At 36.6% G+C, this 23670-nt stretch overlaps 1 protein-coding gene across 1 annotated transcript in view; it reads left to right on the top strand.

Moving 5' to 3' along the window:
- The window catches only part of whrna (whirlin a), a 296475-nt gene that overhangs the window by 153143 nt on the left and 119662 nt on the right, over positions 1–23670 (top strand). The window contains 1 exon segment of the mRNA XM_059358134.1: positions 4979–5104. Within this exon segment, the coding sequence (XP_059214117.1) occupies positions 4979–5104 (126 nt within the window).

Genomic DNA, 23670 nt, shown 5'->3' with positions numbered 1-23670 from the left:
TCATTTTGTGTCTTTTTTGGTCAATTTGTGTCTTTTTGTGGTCATCTTTTGTCATTTTGTGGTCAACTTGGGTCCTTTTTTGCTTAATTTTATGTAATTTTTTGGTCATTTTATGTCATTTTTTTATCTTGTCATTTTGTGGTCAATTTGATTCTTTTGGGGGTAATTTTGTGTCTTTTCTGACATATCCCAAAGTATCAAGTTATAACTTTACAAGGATTCTTATAGCAAAGGTATTTTATTAAAAGTAGCAATAAAATATGAAAATATATATAAATGCACAGACAGAGAGATGTTTTAGTTGTTGTCTGCTTCATTATTTGTCCAAAATCCATCGTATCAACTGAGTTTGTCTGATCTGAACTGTGAGATTCTGTTCAGTGAGACAACATGATGTTAGATTGGGGGTCAAGACTCTAAAAGGTTGAGAACTGCTGCCATAGATCAAGGCAGCCATGTTAATGTACACAGCTATATATTATGTACATATCATGCAGCTGTAACTTCAGCTCTTAACATGTCAAGTGCAGTTTGTCTAGTTTCACCTCCTGCTTGTCAGACTCGATCTCAGTGAGACGTGTCAGCTCCGCTCAGCGTCACATTTCACTTTCAGAGTTATATCTGTGTGGGGCCCAGTGGGAGTGGGCCCGCCATTAATCAGAGTCAGTTCACTCCTTAATCTCATGAATTATTAGCATATTGGTTATTCCCAGGCGGCAACCTCCAGGTCTGAGCAGGGAGCAAACCAGGAAGTGCCTTATTAGCTGCATTCTACCATAAATTCTAGCAGGGGGCGCTAAGTGTGGCTGCAAAAGCATTTTTGTCCATTCATTTCAATGCAAAATGAGAAAACTTCTCACTTGATTTATACTTTATGTTTATATTCCCACATTTATTTTTAATGACGCCATCAGTGGATAATTTGACAAAACCACCATGTTGATGTATGAAATATGATGATCAATTCCTAATAGTTCTGCTTTGTTTATGAGAAATTATGTTTTTTGGGAGTTGTGTGCCTCCAAACACTACAATACCCATGAGCCTCAGCAAAGTTTGAACCCAATGTTTTTGGACTGGTTTTTACCAAGCTGGTCCTAAGCAGGCGGCAACCTCCTGGTCTGAGCAGGGAGGAAACCAGGAAGTGCCTTATAAGCTGCATTATAAACTGCATTCTACTATAAATTCCAGCAGGGGGCGCTAAGTGTGGCTGCAAAAGCGTTTTAGTCCATTAATTTCAATGCAAAATGAGAAAACTTTTAACTTGATTTATTACCTCAGAAATGTTTAATAAATATTTGGCAATATTAGAAGTTGCCCAAATCTTGGGCATTAATCAGAGTCTGTTCACTCCTTAATCTGATTAATTATTAGCATATTGGTTTTTCCCAGGCGGCAACCTCCTGGTCTGAGCAGGGAGGCAAACCAGGAAGTGCTTTAAGCTGCATTCTACCATAAATTCCAGCTGGAGGCGCTAAGTGTGGCTGCAAAAGCATTTTAGTCCATTCATTTCAATGCAAATTGAGAAATTTTCGGAGGTTTTTCTGAGATATTGTATTGTTGAGACTGGGACAGAGGCAGAAAAAATAAGCAAATCCTCACATTTCAGAAGCTCGGACCAGTAAATGTTTGGTGTGTTTTTTTTTCATAAATGTCTTGAGTGATTTATTAAATTACAAATACTGTGGCCAATTCATTTTCTGTGAGTCAACTAATCAATACTGATTAATTGTTGTTTTCAGCTTCTCATCAAATCACGTCTTTTTCTGAATTTTCAGTTGACTAACGGTGCCAAATTAGCTTTTTGTAGATTATGTCTAGACATCATGGAGTACTGTACTTTATTATTCTGAAAGTATTTACTCGCTGTGCCAAAAGGGCTCAATAAAGGTCTAATATTGTACATTTGCACTATGAGGATGCAAATATTCTCAACCCATGAAATCTGTTGAATTAGTGCTTGTTCTGAGGAACATCTAAATGAACCAGGCGGCAACCTCCTGGTCTGAGCAGGAGGCAAACCGGAAAGTGCCTTAAGCTGCATTCTACCATAAATTCTAGCAGGGGGCGCTAAGTGTGGCTGCAAAAGCATTTTAGTCCATTCATTTCAGTGCAAAATGAGAAAACTTCTCACTTGATTTATTACCTCAGAAACGTTAATAAATATTTGGCAATATTAGAAGTTGCCCAAATCTTGGGCATTAATCAGAGTCGGTTCACTTTTTAATCTGATGAATTATTAGCATATTGGTTTTTCCTGATTAATAAGCTCTTGTTCAGCTGCACTAACACTACACCGTAAACCCCAACTTGATGTTTCAACTTGAATCTTTGAGTATCCATGCTGCAAAAGAACAACAAAGACAATGGAGTTAACTCAAATGGTAACACTTTATATTAGGGAACACATATTCAACATTAATTAGTTGCTTATTAGCATGCAAATCAGTAACATATTGTCTCTTAATGAGTCATTATTCAGTAGTTATTAATGCCTTATTCTGCATGGCTTTATTATACAACCAGTAAGACATTAACTAAGAGTTTTCCCTCAATAACCTCAGAATTATTGATTATTAGTCGTAAGTAAGGAAGTTGTTGTATATGAGTTATGATCTTAATATGCTTTACTTTGTATGGACTTTATAATCTCTACATAGCGGTGAAGGAAACCATGGAAACGGCAAATAGCAAACACCTTCTCCAGACCTTTGACTGACTGGTGGCTCCTTTTGATGATTAATGAGGATTGGTGGATTATAATGTCAATCATTACTCTACAAAGTGGCTCACGTTGCGCCAATGTTAGTCTACCAGTGACCCACTGGCTTACTGGGTGTATAATAAGGCCATGCAGACTTGATAACGATTTAATAATGACTAATTAGACTAGAGTGGAAAGCTATTAGAGTTGTAGTTTGGGCGTAGGACCACAGATGCGCCACCAACACCACCCCCTTCCTAACAAAATATTCTGACATGGTTGTATGACATGTTTGGTATTCCAGTTTCATATGACTCCAGTATCTTTACTGTAGCTTTATAATTGAGCCTCAGACAGACAGGAAGTCAGCTGAGGACTCCGACATCTGCAGAGAATAGAAGAGGGACTTAAATACCATCCAAGATTAAACAACTTATTAAACGGACGTCTTTACAAATGCAGAAGCTGGAGTCACTTTGGCACAGTCATGTACATCCTGTAGGTATCATTAGCTGCTGCAGCAGAGTGTGTGTGTGTGTGTGTGTGTGTGTGTGTGTGTGTGTGTGTGTGTGTGTGTGTGTGTGTGTGTGTGTGTGCTTAATTGGCTGCTGTAGCGTATCTATCTGCTAGCGTTGGTGGATTAGGTTTATTATGGTCTGTTGGTTATTGGAATTCAAACTGTGTCAGATATTGTCCGCTCTGCTGCTTATCAGGGGGATTGACACGGACCAGCCTTGTAAACAAACTGATTGACCAATTCAAACAGCCATTCGACCAATCAGAGCAGAGTCAGCCTCCTCATTAACGGCTTTGAGTCGCCACATCTAACGAGCTCCTGAAACTCTTTATCTTCCTCTGTAAAGCCTCGGGCTGAGAGCAGAGCAGAGCTGTCGTCTCCTCCTGCTTTGTGTTAGATTAGAGCAGCTGTTCTCAACATGGGGGTCCCGGCCCCAATTGGGGTCGCAAGATGATTTCTGGGGGTCACCACATCATTTTGGAAGTCAGCTCTGTCTCCACTGTGTTAAAGTGTTCATGTGGTAACGTGTTTTAGTCTTTTTGGTAATTTCATGTCTTTTTTGGTCATTTTGTGTCTTTTTTTGGTCATTTTGTGGTCAATTTGTATCTTTTTTGGTCATTTTGTTTAATTTTTTTGGTCATTTTGTGGTCAATTTGTATCTTTTTTGGTCATTTTGTTTCCTTTTTTTGGTATTTTGTGTCTTTTTTTGGGGCATTTTGTGTCTTTTTGTTGGTCATTTTGTGTCTTTTTTTGATCATTTTGGTTCTTTCTTTTTTTTGGTCATTTTGTTTCATTTTTTAGTCATTTTGTTTCCTTTTTTTGGTCATTTTGTGGTCAATTTGTATCTTTTTTGGTCATTTTGTTTCCTTTTTTGGTATTTTGTGTCTTTTTTTGGTCATTTTGTGTCTTTTTGGTCATTTTGTGTCTTTTTGTATCTTTTTGTTGGTCATTTTGTGTCTTTTTTTGATAATTTTGTGTCTTTTTGTTGGTCATTTTGTGTCTTTTGTTGATCATTTTGGTTCTTTCTTTTTTTGGTCATTTTGTTTCCTTTTTTTGGTCATTTTGTTTCCTTTTTTTGGTCATTTTGTGGTCAATTTGTATCTTTTTTGGTCATTTTGTTTCCTTTTTTGGTATTTTGTGTCTTTTTTTGGTCATTTTGTGTCTTTTTGGTCATTTTGTGTCTTTTTGTATCTTTTTGTTGGTCATTTTGTGTCTTTTTTTGATAATTTTGTGGACAAATTCTGTCTTTTTAGTCATTTTGTGTCTTTTTGTGGTCATTTTGTTTCTTTTTTTGTCATTTTGTTTCATTTTTTTGGTCATTTTGTATCTTTTTTGGTCATTTTGTTGCCTTTTTTTGGTCATTTTGTGTCTTTTTTGGTCATTTTGTGGACAAATTGTGTCTTTTTAGTCATTTTGTGTCTTTCTGTGGTCATTTTTTGGTCATTTTGTGTCTTTTTTGATTATTTTATGGTCAATTTGTGTCTTTTTTGGTCATTTTGTTTGATTTTTTTGGTCATTTTGTGTCTTTTTTTGGCCAATTTGTTTCTTTTTTGGGTGATCTGAACTGTGCGTGTGAGATTCTGTTGAGAACTGCTGGATTAGAGAGAGAACAGGCCCGTCTGCTCTGGCAGCCTGTCAAGAAACGCAATTGAAACTGTGAAATGTCTTTTAAAATGTTGATATGTAAGACGACTCCAATCCCAGAGAGTTAACCCGGCTTCTTCACCTCTTTATCTGTTTCTCTCTCTGTCTTTAAGGTCAACCTGGTGTTGGATGACGGCCGTTCTCTGGGCCTGATGATCCGAGGCGGAGCAGAGTACGCTCTGGGGATTTACATCACCGGGGTGGACCAGGGCTCAGCAGCCGAGTGTGGAGGACTCAAGGTACCACACACACACACACACACACACACACACACACACACACTGTCATTTCAATCAGACATATGAAACCTTCGATGGTTTAGATACAACCTTGTTTTGGTCATTGCAGGTGTGTTTGCAGGTGATGCACTCAATAGATCTCTCGCATATTTGGTATTTTCTGAAGCCTTTCAGCTCACTAATCCTCACACTGTTTTGTTGCATAACACACATTTGGTGGTTGGAAAAAGCGATTTTTCAGAACCCCTTAGCGACTATTTTTCAAAAAAAGCAACTGACGACAAATCCAGCTACTTTTTCTGGTGTTATTGGAGACTTTTGGAGACGTTCCTACTCTTCTTAACGAGCTGCGGGAGCCGGAGGCTCTTCTTAACGAGCCGCGGGGGCCGGAGGCTCTTCTTAACGAGCTGCGGGGGCTGGAGGCTCTTCTTAACGAGCCACGGGGGCCGGAGGCTCGTTAAGAAGAGTAAGGACGAGTCGAAGCAGCACAGTCCTCCTGCAGCAGTCTCTCCCAGCTGCAGAGCCGGAGGGGATGTTAACCCCTTAGCGTCCAGTCTGCAAATTGCTAACAGGCTAACGGTTAGTTCTGTAGCAGTACAGTGTGTATGTGCTAACAGGCTAACAGTTAGCTCTGTAGCAGTAAGGTGTGTATGTGCTAACAGGCTACTGCTTAGCTCTGTAGCAGTACAGTGTGTATGTGCTAACAGGCTAACAGTTAGCTCTGTAGCAGTACAGTGTGTATGTGCTAACAGGCTAACAGTTCGCTCTGTAGCAGTACAGTGTGTATCTGCTAACAGGCTAACAGTTAGCTCTGTAGCAGTACAGTGTGTATGTGCTAACAGGCTAACAGTTAGCTCCGTAGCAGTACAGTGTGTATGTGCTAACAGGCTAACAGTTAGCTCTGTAGCAGTACAGTGTGTATGTGCTAACAGGCTAACAGTTAGCTCTGTAGCAGTACAGTGTGTATGTGCTAACAGGCTAACAGTTAGCTCTGTAGCAGTAAGGTGTGTATGTGCTAACAGGCTACTGCTTAGCTCTGTAGCAGTACAGTGTGTATGTGCTAACAGGCTAACAGTTAGCTCTGTAGCAGTACAGTGTGTATGTGCTAACAGGCTAACAGTTCGCTCTGTAGCAGTACAGTGTGTATCTGCTAACAGGCTAACAGTTAGCTCTGTAGCAGTACAGTGTGTATGTGCTAACAGGCTAACAGTTAGCTCCGTAGCAGTACAGTGTGTATGTGCTAACAGGCTAACAGTTAGCTCTGTAGCAGTACAGTGTGTATGTGCTAACAGGCTAACAGTTAGCTCTGTAGCAGTACAGTGTGTATGTGCTGCTGCTGCAGGAGGTGTTCACTTAGCGATCTCTGTTTGTTTACAACAAGCACCAGACACTAAAAACTGTTGCTGTTGTTTGTTTAAAAGTAGAGCAATAAAAATACAGATGTTTTCCCTAACATGATGAATAATCCTGATTACAATATTGATCAAAATAATCGTGAATATCATTTTCATGCAGCCCTAGTTGACAGACATATTTGTTCAAGGTTTTGCTAATTATTAGCAATAAAATAGGGATTTTTGTTAATTCAGCATGCACATCTGAATGATTTTCAGACAGTTTTTAGTTCCTATAAGTGTTATCTATTGTTTTTTTTCCAAAAGCACTGATCCCAGAGAGAGAGAGAGAGACTTTCCCTCTCTTTTTTCTCACCTGCTGTCCTGACAGGAAGTCAGAGCTCAGGTCAGCTCGGAGCAGCTGGTGGGGATTTAATGTGGGACATTAAAAGTGCAGAAAAGCCTCCAGGGATCAGCTCCATCAGCAGAGACCTGTCTCTGATTAGATCTGTCTCACCAGGGGGACGTCTACTGTCTCTGTCAGGACACAGACATATCTGACCGGCTGGGAAATCTCCTTTAAAACCATTTTTATCACAGTGACATGACAACAGAGGGGAAGTTATTCCGATAAGCCACTTTCTCTGCTCTAAAACGTTTAATGACACTGTGGGCTCTCCTCTGACAAGCTGCTGCTTCTCTTCTTCTTCACCATATGGCTGTCATAAATAACTGCTTCAAGGCGTTTCAACACGTTTAGTAACATATGCTTAACTCTTACACAATAACTCACTTTAATTTGGGCATTGAGGCCTTAAAAGTAAACAGTGTTTAGTGAAACTTAAATCATTAGTGATTTGAGCATCTTTTTAACATCTCTGAATAATGTAGAATTTCCTGTGATAGGAAGCACTTAGTGATAAACAAAAAGGCTTTGGTAGCTTAGCAACCAGGGGCCACCAATCAGAGCAGAAAACATTTTTGGCTAAACTGTCTTTCCTATCATTGACACAAAATGACCAAAAACGACACAAAATTATTTTAAAAAAGACACCAAATGACTCAAAAAAGACACAAAATGACCAAAAAAAGACACAGAATTACCAAAAAAATACACAAAATTACAAAAAGACAAATTATTTTAAAAAGACACAAAATGACCAAAAAAGACACAAAAGATGACCAAAAAAGACACAAAATTACCACAAAATTACCAAAAAAAACCCCTTAATTACTGAAAAAGATGCACGTTATTTTAAAAAGACACAAAATTACCACAAGAAGACACAAAATTACCAAAAAAAACTAAATTACTAAAAAAGACACACATTATTTTAAGACACAAAATTACCAAAAAAGACACAAAATTACTTTTAAAAAGACACCGGATGACACAAAAAAGACACAAAATGACCAAAAAAATACACAAAATTATTAAAAAAAGACACAAATTATTTTAAAAAGACACAAAGTTACCAAAAAAAGACACAAAATGACAGAATAAAAACTAAATTACTTAAAAAAAGAAACAAAATGACCAAAAAAAGACACATAATTACCAAAAAAGACACAAAATTACTAAAAAAGACACAAATGACAGAAGAAAACTAAATTGCTTTTTAAAAAAAAGACACCAAATGACCCAAAAAAGACACAAAATATCCAAAAATACAAAGAATTACCAAAAAGACACAATATATAAAAAAAAGACACAAAATTATGAAAAAAAAAAAATCCAAAATGACCAAAAAATACACAAAATTACCAAAAAATACACAAAATTATTTTAAAAAAAGACACAAAATTATTAAAAAAGACACAAAATGACCAAAAACAGTAATTAAAGGGACCTTCCACACACAACACGGTAAAGTACCATTCATATAAAACTCACATTAAACTTTCATATCAAGGTGGGGGCCACAAAATATCGTCACGAGGGCCACAATTGGCCCGCGGGCCGCCAGTTTGAGACCCATGATATAAACGTCTCCTATATTTAACCTCTCAGGGCTCCGTCTGACGCATCACATACACATAAACAGTATAATACATAATAGTGGACATGAAACAGGAACACGCTGCTCTCTTCATCTCCAGGTATAAAGCTCTGCTGGTTGTCTCCAGATGTGTGGTTGTCACGGTGACACGGCAACAGAAGGATGGACGCCTCCTTCATCTCACGCCTGTTAGTGATCCGCCCGGCAACCACACACTCACACACACACACACACTGAGCAGAGTGTGTGTGTGTGAGTGTTGTTCTTATTAAAGGAGAGGAAAGGGAAACAGGAGGCAGAAAGCCTTTAATATCCTGTGATATGACATGGCCTGTTTTATGTTTCTGCTTTCCCCTCAAGTCCTTTTTTCTGTATTTTATATGTATGAAGTGCTTAACGCTGCCGCTGTGATCTGCATTTTAAGGAATGTGTTTTTCTCTGTTTTGGTGCCTGGCAGCTTCAGTATTTGGAGAGGAGTTTCATCATTTTAGGGGGAAAAAATAGTGGAATTAATACGATGCAGGAGAGGTTTCAGTTCAAACACGGAGCATGTTTATACTTGAGTCTAGTGTTTCACTACACTGTAAAAAATGTCTATAGATTTTAGGGTGAAAAACTGCTAACAGTAAAAGATGTAAAATGATAAATGAGTTAATTCAGTTTCAGTAACTATTTTTAGTCAATTATATGGCAGAACAGCGTTTCTTTTGATGGAAAGACTTTTAATTTTTTAGGGTAAAATATTGAATAAAAGTAGCAATCTTAACTCTATGGAGTTTTGGTCTATTTTGTCCATTTTTTAATCCTTTCCATGCCTGTATTCACCACTTAAAACATATTTAAATACCATGTTGGTATAATTTTTTCACCTATATGACCTGATAATAATTTATTTTTTATTCTGACTTACTGGATCAACATTTAGAACCAAAACAATTAACAATTTTCGTCATTTTGTGTCTTTTTTAGCCATTTTCTGTCATTCTTTTGGTCATTTTGTCATTTTTTGTCATGTATTTTTTTTTTTAAATAATTTTTTTGTCATTTTTAGTCTTTTTTAGTCTTTTTGTGTCATTATGTGTCTTTTTTATCACTTTTTTGTCATTTTGTGTCATTTTTTGTCCTTTTTTAGTCATTTTGTGTCTTTTTTGTCATTTTTTTGTCTTTTTGTGTCTTTTTTAGTCTTTTTGTGTGTTTTTTGGGTCATTTTGTGTCTTTTTTTAGTCATTTTGTGGAGCTTTAGAGACTCCACAGGGTTAACAACATGAAATCAACAGTGCTAATATCCTTTTACTGTAATATTATTTTTTTAAAGTTGCACCGTATTTATTACGGTAAAGTTCTGCTTTTACAGTGTGAAAGAAACAGAGGTCTAAATAAAGCCCATTCCTGCAGGTTGTGATGTGTTTTCAGCTCCTGTTGATTCAGAGTGAAGCTCCAGTAAACACCTGGTTTACCTGCAGGCAGACGCCTGGACAGAGTGAGGGGGAGGTCCACAAAGACACAGACAGAGAAATAATCTCTCACACTGTTTACTCTGTGTGTGTTCAGGTAGGAATGAACAGGTGAGGCCTTAAATACTCAGCCTCAGGTCATGGTATTTAAAATCAGCTCAGCTGCTCATTAAAACTGTTCACCTGCATACCTGTAGAATATATAATATCTCCAAGGAGCTCATTATTTGATATAAAGCTCCCTGTTTTTATTCTAGCACCGTTAGAGCCCAAGGCAAGGCCATTAAAATATGGGTCCTATACATAAAGTCCTTCAGAATATTTAGAAATATGTTGGTGTTAATATTTAGTGGATTTGAATCTAAGCATTCCCATAACTAGCTACTAGAGATTAAACAAACTGGTGATGTTAAAATTAATGTCACACCACATAAATAATACAGATTTATAGTTTGTGATCCACGTTAATGAACTTTAAATTTTGAATTTATTAGCTTTCAATTTTGAAATCAATTGCAATATCCATCAGCTTAAAAAGTAAAATAAATGCATGTAAATACGGACAATGAAGTTGTTACACTGTAAAAGAATATTGAGTTGCCTTAACTTAAAAAAATGAGTGAATTAATTGCGCAAATTATTTTGAGTTTTAAATCTCATTGTCTAGTGGTTTCAATATAAAGTCCCCCCAATGTTACCCTATGGAGAGGCTAGAGTGGATGACATCATTGCTAGAGTGCAGAGGGAGAGAAAAATGTGTCAAAAAATACATTTTTTTTCATTTTGTTTCTTTTTTTGATAATTTTATGATAATTTTTGGGGGTAATTTTATGTAATTTTTGTCTCTTTTGATCATTTTAGGTCATTTGTTTGGTCTCTTTGGTCTTTTGTGTCTTTTTGGTAATTTTAAGTTTTTTATTTGTGTCATTTTATGCATTTTTTGGTAATTTTGTGTCTTATTTGATCATATTTGTCTCTTTTGTTCATTTTTTTTGTCTTTTTTGATAATTGTACGTGTCTTTTTGATAGTCTAATTGTCTTTTCTTTTATAATTTCATCGCTAGAGCGCAGAAAAATTTGTCAGAAAATAAATTTGTAAACTGCGCTCGAGGCTGCAGATACCACTCTACTGAAATACTTTATAGATATAAACGTAGTAAAATGTGTCTCCTCCCTCTCATTGGTGTGGTAAAGCTGTCAGAGTTCTAGTTTGGGCGTAGGACCACAGATGATCCACCAACACCACCCACAGCCCCATAGACCACCATGGGAAAAAGGAGGGGACATTTCTGGAGGAAAGCAGAGCTACCAGTTTCTTCTGATCGCTCTAAAAAAACAATTTCTTCATTTTTCTTCACAAAAAACATATGTAGACGTTCAGGAAGAACTGAGGATGCTCAAAGTGAAGTCGGATCAATGAGAGGAGCTACGGGTTGGACTAAAATACTTTCTGTTAGAGGAGAACTTTTTGCTTTTTTACTCTCTCTATCAGTGGCTTCACAGGAGCAGTTGATTCCAGTTGATTTCAGTTGATTTCAGTTGATTTTTCTGCTCTGATTGTCTTCGGTCAGTGCAACTGTGGCAGTACATCTCAATTCCTCTGCTACTTGTGGTTTCTGTACTCTAGAACAGCTGTTCTCAACCTTGGGGTCGGGACCCCAATTGGGGTCGCAAGATGATTTCTGGGGGTCGCCAAATCATTTTCAAAGTCAGCGTGTGTTAATGTGTTTTAGTCTTTTTGGTCACTTAATGTCTTTTTTTGGTCACTTAATGTCTTTTTTTGGTCATTTTGTGTCTTTTTTTGATCATTTTGTGTCTCTTTTGGTCACTTTGTGTCTTTTTAGGTCATTTTGTTTGCTTTTTTTGGTCATTTTGTTTCTTTTTTTGATCATTTTGTGGTCAATTTGTGTCTTTTTTGGTCATTTTGTTTGCTTTTTTTTATCATTTTGTGGTCAATATGTGTCTTTTTTGGTCTTTTTTTTTTGGTCATTTTTTGTCTTTTTTTTGGTCATTTTGTGTCTTTTTGATCATTTTGTGTCTCTTTTGGTCACTTTGTGTCTTTTTTGGTCATTTTGTGTCTTTTTATGTCATTTTGTGGTCAATTTGTGTCTTTTTTGGTCATTTTGTTTGCTTTTTTTGGTCATTTTGTTTCTTTTTTTGATCATTTTGTGGTCAATTTGTGTCTTTTTTGGTCATTTTGTTTGCTTTTTTAGGTCATTTTGTGTCTTTTTTTTATCATTTTGTGGTCAATTTGTGTATTTTTTGGTAATTTTGTGTCTTTTTAGGTCATTTTGTGTCTTTTTTTGATCATTTTGTAGTCAATTTGTCTCTTTTTTGGTCATTTTGTGTCTTTTTAGGTCATGTTGTGTCTTTTTTGATCATTTTGTGGTCAATTTGTGTCTTTTTTGGTCATTTTGTTTCCTTTTTTTGGTCATTTTGTTTCTTTTTTGGGTGATCTGAACTGTGCGTGTGAGATTGTGTTCAGTGAGCGGGGGTAAATTGAGGGTCGCGACTCAAAAAGGTTGAGAACTACTGGTGTAGAAAGTCTTCTTTGACAGATTTGTGGCTCTCAAAGAAAGTTCATCAGTAGTTGGATGCAATCCGAAGTGTTTCACAGCGACAGATGTTCTGGAGTAACAAGGCTGTCTGCATTAGTTGTGCTTGGCGAACGGTATTTAGGACTAGATTTACTCCTCTGATAACTCAGTTCACCCTGACAGTAACTGCTTATGACTCTGGTGTTGTTGATGGAATCATCTGCATGGCTTTGTAGCTCAACCTGCCTTTCAAAAGAGCTTTTTCTTTATCCATTCAGTGATAGTTGCCGTTAGTCTTTGAGTAAAAGGTTATCACAGGTAACACAACCTGCATTATTACAAGTCCCACACAAATTGTACATATAACATATTTTTTGCATGATGATGGAGATTTTGAGTTTGTATGAAAAGCTTCTCATTTAATAAAAGCATCAACACTTGAAAAATGTTATTTTTTGTCTGCATCTTCGAAGGTGAAGAGCATTTCTGGCATTCACAAGGACATCAGGCCTTTCAACCAAGATGAATGAAATCTGTGTTTCCTTTTAGAAGGAACACTGAGGTTATACACTCTGGATCCTAGATTATAATACTTAGAATAGCCATATGCCTAATTTCTTTTTCTTTTTTCATACTTTTGTGACACACAGTTTGAAGTTTCAGTAGCTTCTATAGCAAGGTTATCATAGTTAACGGAAACTAACAAAATAATGAAAACTAGAATTGAAAAAACATTTTTGTTAACTGAAATAAAAATAAAAACTACTTTTACAGTTTTTAAAAAAAAGATAACTAACTAAAACTGTATTTTGTGGTTACAAAACTAACTAAAATTATAGTAAAATATCCTTTGTTTTCTTCTTTGTCAACTTTTTCCATCCGTAAACCTTTTTGGTTGATATGAAATCTATTTCATCTATCTGGTTTTATGACTTAATAAACTTATTGGGGCTGAGATGGATCAGACAAAGGAAATAAAGGAAACATTTATTATGACTTTACTGGATCTGGACCCAACAAATACCCCATTACAAAACAACTACAACTAATAAAAACTAATTAAAACTAGCAAACTCACTCTAAAAACTAACTAAAACTAACTGAATTTGAAAACAAAAATTCTAAACGAAATTAAAACTAAAACTCATGAAAAATTCAAAACTATTTGGAGTCCTCATCTGTTCATATTTGTCTAGTGTGCATGTTTTCTACCTGTAAATAATAAGTAATTGGGTTCAAGTGGAAGTTAGAAAAACTGATTCTGCAAAACATTTTTCAAAGACACTTTATTTTTATCATGCTGTCTGTTTGAATTGACCTGTGTTCACTTTCTGTTTGAAATGCTCCATGTGAGCAACTTTAAGTCAGTTGTTTGGAGTCTCTTCACCATCATTGCAGCCGGGGAATGTCTTTATATAGTATAGTTGTGACATCACAACTTTACAGAATAGCTGGCGGCTCTTTTTAAAGGCACAGTTTATATGAATATGGGCTGTAGGCCTGTAATATTAAGTAAAAGGAATTTAATGTTAGTTAATGTTAGTTGCATATAATACTTACAAAGTTTATACGAACAGCTGGTAAAATAAAGTGATAATATACAATACATTTATGATTAGTCTGATCTAGGGGTTGGGGGTTTATATTGATATAAAAAATATATCAAAATATTTTTAAATGTGATATAGAATTAGACCTTATCACATATGTCAATATAGTAATTTTTTAAACTTATTTACATGTAAAGTTGCCCTAACTAGGGTTTGTCATATTTAGTTCCTTTGTAATGTTCTCATATGAATATATCTATTTCAGAAAATCAGAAATTGGCCTATTTAATTTCATAGGCTGCTTTAATTTAAGATTTTATTTGTATTTAAATGTTCACTTTCTGGAGCTTTGATTGAAAAAAAAAAAGTTTCTCCTGTTGTTATACAGTATTTATGTTCACTTAAATAAACGGTTTCAATAAAACTACTTGTGACATGTCAGATTTGACTTTGACTGAACATTTTCTCTCACTTTGTGATAAAAATATCACGATATATATCGTATATCGATATTCAGCCTAAATAAATCAGGATATGACTTTTGGCCCATATCGCCCAGCCCTAGTCTGTAGGCCTTTAATATTAAGTAAAAGGAATTTAATGTTAGTTAATCTTCATTGACGGGCAATCTGGAGAGCAAAAACAACTATATATCTTGACATATTATAAAATAAAACCTTTTTATTTTTCATAAAATGTGTCAGACATTAACATGGTGTTAACATTGATTTATTCATGGCTTGCTGTCAGTGTTTCCAGTGTTATTGGTGCTGGTAAATGGCAGCAGCGTTAGCATTTGGATGATGAGCCCCCGCTGCCTCCAGAGACCAGAGTTCAGCTCTCAGCGGGGAGGAAAGCTGCAGATCAGACACATGGCGTGCTGAAAGGACATCACATAGCGAGGAGCGGCGTGGTCCATAGTGTTTGATCATCTTAAACTGTGTGTACAGACGGATCCCGCCTGCTCAGGCCTCTTATCAGCTGACTGTTAGCATCTTCCTCAACATCAGCACCAGGCAGGGCCGGCTCTAGCCCGTTTGGTTCCTCTGTGAGATCCATTGGTGTTGAACAGCTCCGCTTGCTGTTTCATGGAGGGGAACTCCTGTTTGTGTTTGCCCATGGTGCCAACCAGCTATATAATACAACTGTCTGTCTATAGAATTATTAACTTACAAGTCAATTAGCAAAGAAGCCCAGCTGGAGACGCTAACAAAGTTAGAGACAAGAGAGACAATCAAAGTGCAAACCACGCAAAAAATGTCTGAAAAATGCCTAACTGTGTTAAGCTAGCATTGCTTTATTTCAACCTAGCTAGCAAGCTAATACAAATGAAACGTCTTCACACAAAACGGCATTTAAAAAGATTGAGACTTCTTCTCCTCCTTCTCTTCTCTTTCGATACTGCTCACCGGAGAGCTTTGACGAACGTTTCATCTTGAAGATTTATCAAAACATAACGTGTCTGTTACTTGACAGTGATCTGACCGTCTAAAGGGGGGCAAGGCAATGACCACACGTCACGTGACTCAGCACCACAAGTGAGAAAAATGTAATTGTTTATCTGTATATTTATTGATTTATTATATAAGATATATCAAAACATAATGTGTCTGTCACTTGATGTGACCTCTGTGACAGCAGTCTGACCGTCTAAAGGGGGGCAAGGCAATGACCACACGTCACTTGACTCAGCACCACAAGTGGCAAAATGTCATTGTTTATCTGTTTCTTTATTTTGTTAATATTTATTATTTTCAAGACAGAAAACGAAGGGAGGGCAACATTGGGCATCGAAAATTATTATTGTTTGTTTTTTTTTCCCCTCGAGGGTGACTGGCGGCACCCCTCCAGCAGTCGCCTATAGAGCCGGCCACCAGAGCTGCTTCATTCCATAGACTGTATATAAATAATGTTTGTAGTGACGTCTGGTTGGTTTGTGTCCAGTTGGAAGCTTCAGTTCAGCGTTCCACTCTTAGTCTCCAACTTGTTTCTGATACGGGGATCAGACCATATCTGACTGTGAAGTAAAGAAATGAATGGAATCAATGAGAACTTGTATCCTTCCTTAAAATAACCTCCTGTTGGGTTTCCATGTTTGTTTCCAAGTATAGTGACACTGTGAACTTTCCTAACTGAGCGTGCTCAGTGGGAGGACGCCTCCAGCATCCTGCAGTCATGTCCTCATGTACCTGAGTCAGCTGTGTTAAACTTGTACTTGACCCTGTAACACTCTTTATTCTGAAGCTCGGCCTTTTACACTAAGACGGTTATGGCTGCAAATAATGTAGGAGGCAGCACACAGATGTTTCCTCTCTGAGCTCAGAGGTCTGCTGTGGAGTTTGATTGATGGAGTGATGATAGTGAGTGTTTTAGCATCATGGACTGACACGACTCAGATTCACAAAAAGGTGATACATTTATCTTATATATATAAAAGCAAGAAGTGTGTGTGTGTGTGTGTGTGTGTGTGTGTGTGTGTGTGTTGCTCATGGCATGAAGGTGTGCATCCTCGATTTTGAAGATTTTTGAATTCATTTTTTTAAATATCATTATTTAAATAGGACGTGTTGCAGCATTGCTCTGTTTCTGATCGGACACCTTTTAGGGATCAATCAAGTGAGAAGTTTTCTCATTTTGCATTGAAATGAATGGACTAAAACGCTTTTGCAGCCACACTTAGCGCCCCCTGCTGGAATGTATGGTAGAATGCAGCTGAAGGCACTTCCTGGTTTGCCTCCCTGCTCAGACCAGAGGTTGCCGTCTGGTTTGGAGGTAATTTATTGTATTGGAAGTCAAATCTTTAAGAAACTCACAGAACAAAATAGGTTTGCAAGAGTGAAATAATTGCAGAAACTAGTTTAGTGTGCTGGGTTTGTGCCCTCAGACCCGGAGGTTGCCGCCTGGTTTATTCAGATGTTCTGCTTCCCAGAACAAGCACTGATCCAACAGAAAGCAAGTGAAAAGTGTGTTTCATACTTTGAGAAAATTTGCAAATGAGTTGACAGAAATGCTTTTGCAGCCACACTTAGCGGCCCCTGCTTGAATATATGATAGAATGCAGCTAAAGGCACTTCCTGGTTTGCCTCCCTGCTCAGACCAGGAGGTTGCCGCCTGGTTTGGAGGTCATTTATTGTATTGGGAGTCAAATCAGGCATCTTTGAGAAACTCACAGAAGAAAATAGGTTTGCAATAGTGAAATAATTGCAGAAACTAGTTTAGTGTGCTGGGTTTTTTGCCTGAGGACCCGGAGGTTGCCGCCTTGTTTATTCAGATGTTCTGCTTCCCAGAACAAGCACTGATCCAACAGAAAGCAAGTGAAAAGTAGGTTTCATACCTTGAGAAAATTTGCAAATGAATGGACAGAAACGCTTTTGCAGCCACACTTAGCGCCCCCTGCTGGACTTCCTGGTTTCCCTCCCTGCTCAGACCAGGAGGTTGCCGCCTGGTTTGGAGGTAATTTATTTTATATGGAGTCAAATCAGGCATCTTTGAGAAACTCACAGAACAAAATAGGTTTGCAAGAGTGAAATTATTGCAGAAACTAGTTTAGTGTGCTGGGTTTTTTGCCTGCAGACGCGGAGGTTGCCGCCTGGTTTGGAGGTAATTTATTGTACTGGGAGTCAAATAAGGCATCTTTGAGAAACTCACAGAACAAAATCGGTTTGCAAGAGTGAAATAACTGCAGAAACTAGTTGAGGTTGATGGTTGATATTATTTTGCAACATGGATAAGACGGCACAGTTCATGTTAATCATCGTGGAGTTAAATCCTTGACAGTAAGGATGATATATTTTAGTTTTAGTCGAGTTAAATATGGATTCAGACTGGTGTATGTGCGTAGTGAAGAGATGTTGTTGCCGTGTGGGTTATTGCTCTGCATGGCCTCTTGTTTCTGCGTGATAAAGGAGCTTTAAAGGGCAGTAATGGGAGCTGGGGGTGGTGATCTGATGTGGGTGTTTTATGAATATTCTGCCCACTGTGTTCAGCTGCTGCAGACTGCTGCAGCACCTCTGACTGGCATACAAATCTCTGCTGCCCTGTTATCTGGAGACTGTGGGCCGGATGCACAGACTGACAGTCCCTATAATAGTAGAAGTCCCTGTATAATAGTGATAGCATATGAGAAAAATATCACCTCACAGTTCAGTAGCTCCAAAAAATGTACAACAGAGCAAAATAAGAGGTGACTATTCGGATGTTTTTTAAGGGATTGCAGAAAAGATATGCTGGGATGTGGTTTTCTAAATAATATTTCACCTCTTTCTTAGTTACTAAACTGTATATTCTATGTGCAGACAGATATAATTAGAAATATTATCATTTGAAGGGCTATAAAGGGTAGTGTTTATGATGCTCTAGGATTTTATAGGCACATTTTTACCATTTTTTATAGTTTTTATGAACAATAAAATGTATGTTCCTAACATGCCACATAGACATTTTCATCAAGACATTAAAATGTGTGTCAGTGCTGAAAATAACCATGATATAATAATGATTAGGGGGGTCACGTTTATTTTGATTTTAAAGGGATAGTTCAGGATTTCGGACATTAAGTTGTACAAAATACTTGCCAGTAGTGTAGTGGATGCAGAACTATTATCTTACTTCCTGAGCTCTAGAATAGATAGTTTCAGTTAGCTGGCAGGTCACGAAACGAATGTTTTGCTCCACAAAGCAACAGTTTCTACAACACAAACCGCAGACAACGGCGACAAACGTCAGTACCACAAATAATGGCACACAGGCACGTATCACAGCAAAGATGAACTATCGCGGCGCGGCTCGCAACATAATAACGTGTTCTAAAATTAGCACACGACTACAGTCTGCGGTTGTAAAAAAAGCTGCGGTTTCTGGGGATTTATGTTGTAAAACCACTGACCTTAAGTTTAGGGCAAAACACGTCCTGGTGAGACGTTATAAAAGTTTAAACAGTAAATAAATGTACGTAAATGCTGGAAGTGAAGTAGTTACAAGGGTCAAGTGACTAACGCAAGTTACGTAACTTAAGTTAAAAATGACTTAGTATGAGGAGAAATATTACTTAATAAAACACATCCCAGCATATCATTTCTACACAATCCCTTAAATTTATTCTGATAATAACCTCTTATTATTATTATTTTGCTGTGTTGTACTGAACTTTGCCTTCAATGTCACAGTTGTTGGTTTTCCTACAGGCTCTTTATCTCATAAACTGAACTTTTTATCACAGAAGGAGGCAAGAGAAAGAGAATCATTTTGTGTCTTTTTTTTGGTCATTTTATGTCTTTTTTGGGTTATTTTGTGTCTTTTTTTTAAATAATTTTGTGCCTTTTTGGTAATTCTGTGTATTTTTCGGTCATTTTGTGTCTTTTTAAAGTAAGTTAGTGCTTTTTCAGTCATTTTGTGTCTTTTTAAAATAATTTTGTGTCTTTTTTTGGTCATTGTGATACTGCCTCCAGCGGCCCCCAGGTAATTTGAGTTTGAGACCCCTGCATTAGACCCATGTTGTGCATCAAAGGGTTAACAAAAAACATATCCCAGCATATAATTTCTACACAATCCCTTAAAAAATGATTCTCCTAATAACCTCTTATTATTATTATTATTATTTTGCTGTGTTGTACTGAACTTTGCCTTCAATGTCACAGCTGTTGGTTTTCCTACAGGCTCTTTATCTCGTCCTGTAAACTAAACTTTTTATCACAGAAAGAGCCAAGAGAAAGAGCATCATTTTGTGTCTTTTTTGGTCATTTTATGTCTTTTTTTGGGTCATTTTGGGTCTTTTTTTTGTATATAATTTTGTCTTTTTTTGGTAATTTTGTGTCTTTTTCTTTTAGTAATTTTGTGTATTTTGTTGGTAATTTTGTGTCTTTTTCTAATAGTTTTGTGTCTTTTCTTTTTTTAATTTAGTGTTTTTTCAGTCATTTTGTGTCTTTTTTTGGTCATTTTGTGTCTTTTTTTAAGTAATTTAGTTTTTTAACTTAGTATGAGGAGAAATATTACTTAATAAAACACATCCCAGCATATCATTTCTACACAATCCCTTAAATTTATTCTGATAATAACCTCTTATTATTATTTTTGCTGTGTTGTACTGAACTTTGCCTTCAATGTCACAGTTGTTGGTTTTCCTACAGGCTCTTTATCTCATAAACTTAACTTTTTATCACAGAAGGAGGCAAGAGAAAGAGCATCATTTTGTGTCTTTTTTTGGTCATTTTATGTCTTTTTGGGGTTATTTTGTGTCTTTTTTTTAAATAATTTTGTGCCTTTTTGGTAGTTCTGTGTATTTTTCGGTCATTTTGTGTCTTTTTAAAGTAAGTTAGTGTTTTTTCAGTCATTTTGTGTCTTTTTAAAATAATTTTGTGTCTTTTTTTGGTCATTTTGATACTGCCTCCAGCGGCCCCCAGGTAATTTCAGTTTGGGACCCCTGCTTTAGACCCTTGTTGTGCATCAAAGGGTTAACAAAAAACACATCCCAGCATATAATTTCAACACAATCCCTTAAAAAATGATTCTCCTAATAACCTCTTATTATTATTATTATTATTTTGCTGTGTTGTACTGAACGTTGCCTTCAATGTCCCAGCTGTTGGTTTCCTACAGGCTCTTTATCTCGTCCTGTAAACTAACTTTTGATCACAGAAAGAGCAGCTGACTGAGTCTAAGAGCCTTTATGTGATGACGCTCAGAGATCCATTGTGCATCTTAAACAGAGTCATAAACATCCTGAAGGCTAAAGCCTTGTGTGATAGTCAGAGCTAAAGACAGAAGACGTGTCCTGGTCTGTCCACTGACGCCTGCAGCAGGACGTCTCTTCATCCTGCTGGTCTGATGATGATGATGATGATGATGATGGATGTCTTGTGTCGCTGCAGGCTTCTCTAATCATCACACCTCCAACATGTCACTTCCTCGCCCTTCACTGCTGGGGGAATGAAAGCAGCGCTGTGTAAATGTTACTCCTCCTCCTCCTCTTCTGACGGGAAGACTCATAAAAATCTTTGTTGTTGCATTTTGGCAACAGAGCAGCATTAATGTGGCCCTGCAGCGAGGAGGAGATACAAACAACAGCAAGAATTAACTAGATTAAGGTCCACACGCTGCATACTGCAACAAAGGTGTTTAGTCTAAGATAAAAAAAAAACTTTAGATATAGAAGTGTTAGATCATTTATCTTGTTTAAGAGTTTATTTCTTATTTTAAGCGTTTTTTGGTCACTTTACATCTTATTTAGTCATTTTCCGTCTTTTTTTGGTCATTTTATGTTCTTTTTTGGTCATTTTACGTCTTATTTTGGGAACTGTAAGTCCTCTTTTTGGTCATTTTGACATCTTTTTTGTCATTTTACGTCTTATTTTGGTCATTATGTCTTTTTTTGGTCATTTTATATCCTTTTTTTGGTCATTTTATATCCTTTTTGGTCATTTTACGTCTTATTTTGGGAACTGTAAGTCCTCTTTTTGGTCATTTTGACGTCTTTTTTGTCATTTTACGTCTTATTTTGGTCATTTTATATCCTTTTTTGGTCATTTGGCTGTCTCATTCATGTTCAACATGCTTATTTCTAGATTTAATCATCTTAATTTAAGAAATTTTATCAAGGTAAATTATCTGTCCATGCAGCAAGATCATTTCCCTCAGATTTACTGTTTGATCTGGTTTTTAGACCTTTTTAACAGTGCATGTGTGTGTGAGCATATTTGAATATATGTGTGTTCGTGTGGATGTCTTGATGATGACACTGTGTTTAGTTACTAAAATCCTCCATACTGCACCTCATAAATTGCTGCAATCTAGCAGAGCAGAAAGGTCAGTCCTGCCCAGTGCCCTTCTGCTGACATCTGCCTGCTCCGGATTAATTTAATTAAAGCCGAAGGGAAAAGGTCATGCCCACTGTGATGTCAACACAAGAGGGGAACCAGAGAGTTCACCCAGCATTTAGTACACTAGTAATTAATGAGAATTAGCTGATTATTAATATAAATGTGTTCATCTACACCAGGGGTCTCAAACTCAAATTATCTGGAGGCCGCTGGAGGCAGTCTCAAAATGACCAAAAAAAGACACAAAATTACCAAAAATGACACAAATTGACCAAAAAAAGACACAAAATGACCAAAAAAAGACACGAAATGACACAAAAAAGACAGAAAATGACATAAAGAAACGACACAAAATAACAGAAAAAAACTAAATTACTTAAAAAAGACACAAATTGAACAAAAAAATATGCAAAATTACCTAAAAAAAGACACAAAATGACAGAAAAAACTAAATGACTAAAAAAAGAAACAAAATTACCTAAAAAAGACACAAAATGACTAAAAAAAGACACCAAATGACCTAAAAAAAGACACAAAAATACTAAATTACTTTAAAAAGACACAAAATGACAAAAAAATACAAGAAAATTATCAGAAAAGACACAAAATGACAGAAAAAAGACGCAAATGACCCAAAAAAGACACAAAATGACCAAAAAAGACACAAAATGACAGAAAAAAACCTAAATGACTTGAAAAAGAAACAAAATTACCAAACAAAGACACAGAATTACCAAAAAAGACACACAATTATTTAAAAAAGACACAAAATGACCAAAAATAAGACACAAAATGATTTAAAAAAGACACAGAATTACCAAAAAAGACACAGAATTGTCTAAAAAAGACACTAAATTATTTTAAAAAGACACTAAATCACCAAGAAAGACACAAAATGACAGCAAAAACCTTTATTACTTAAAAAAGAAACAAAATGACCAAAGAAAGACACAAAATGATTTAAAAAAGACACAAAAATACCAAAAAAAGACACAGAATTACCAAAAAAGACACAAAATTGTCTGAAAAAAGACACACAATTATTGAAAAAAGAGACAAAATTATTAAAAAAGACACAAAAATACCCAAAAAGTAATTAAAGGGACCTTCCTCACACAACACAGTAAAGTGCCATTCATATAAAACTCACATTAAACTTTCATATCAAGGTGGGGGCCACAAAATATCATCACGAGGGCCACAATTGGCCCGCGGGCCGCCAGTTTGAGACCCCTGGTCTAAACGGTGTATATCTAACTGAGTTAACAGAGAGCCAAAGACGCATGGATTAAGGCCAAGTATTTTCAATTTGCACAGAGGTGATTTTCATCCTCTGATGATAAAGCAATCCTGCTGAAAGAGCACAAAACAAATCAGGACAAAGAAGGCACTTGGCGAGCAGCAGCAGGCTTCAGGTGTGTGTGTGTGTGTGTGTGTGTGTGTGTGTGTGTGTGTGTGTGTGTGTGTGTGTGTGTGTGTGTGTCCCTCTAACCAGAATAAACAGCTGTAGCCATCTATATTATGAAGAAGCATTATTGCAATCAATGCGATGTTTCAGTTGCTGACGGCGCACTAGTTCAGTCCTTGTGTGACCTGAAAATCCCAAACATCTCTACTGAATGTCACAAATGTTGGCACAGAAACTGGAATGGAAATGAAACCTTCTAAAAGAAAAATAAGTTAATTAAACATTCACACCAGGAACCTAATGCACTGTAAAAAAGGAGTGTCTAAAACCAGATCAAACAGTAAATCTAAAGGTCTAAAACCAGATCAAACAGTAAATCTAAAGGTCTAAAACCAGATCAAACAGTAAATCTAAAGGTCTAAAACCAGATCAAACAGTAAATCTAAAGGTCTAAAACCAGATCAAACAG

This window comes from Centropristis striata, chromosome 19 (genome assembly GCF_030273125.1).
Source record: "Centropristis striata isolate RG_2023a ecotype Rhode Island chromosome 19, C.striata_1.0, whole genome shotgun sequence".
NCBI classification, from domain to species: domain Eukaryota; kingdom Metazoa; phylum Chordata; class Actinopteri; order Perciformes; family Serranidae; genus Centropristis; species Centropristis striata.
Note: the sequence above shows the minus strand (reverse complement) of the source record. Positions and strands in the feature narration are given on the sequence as shown.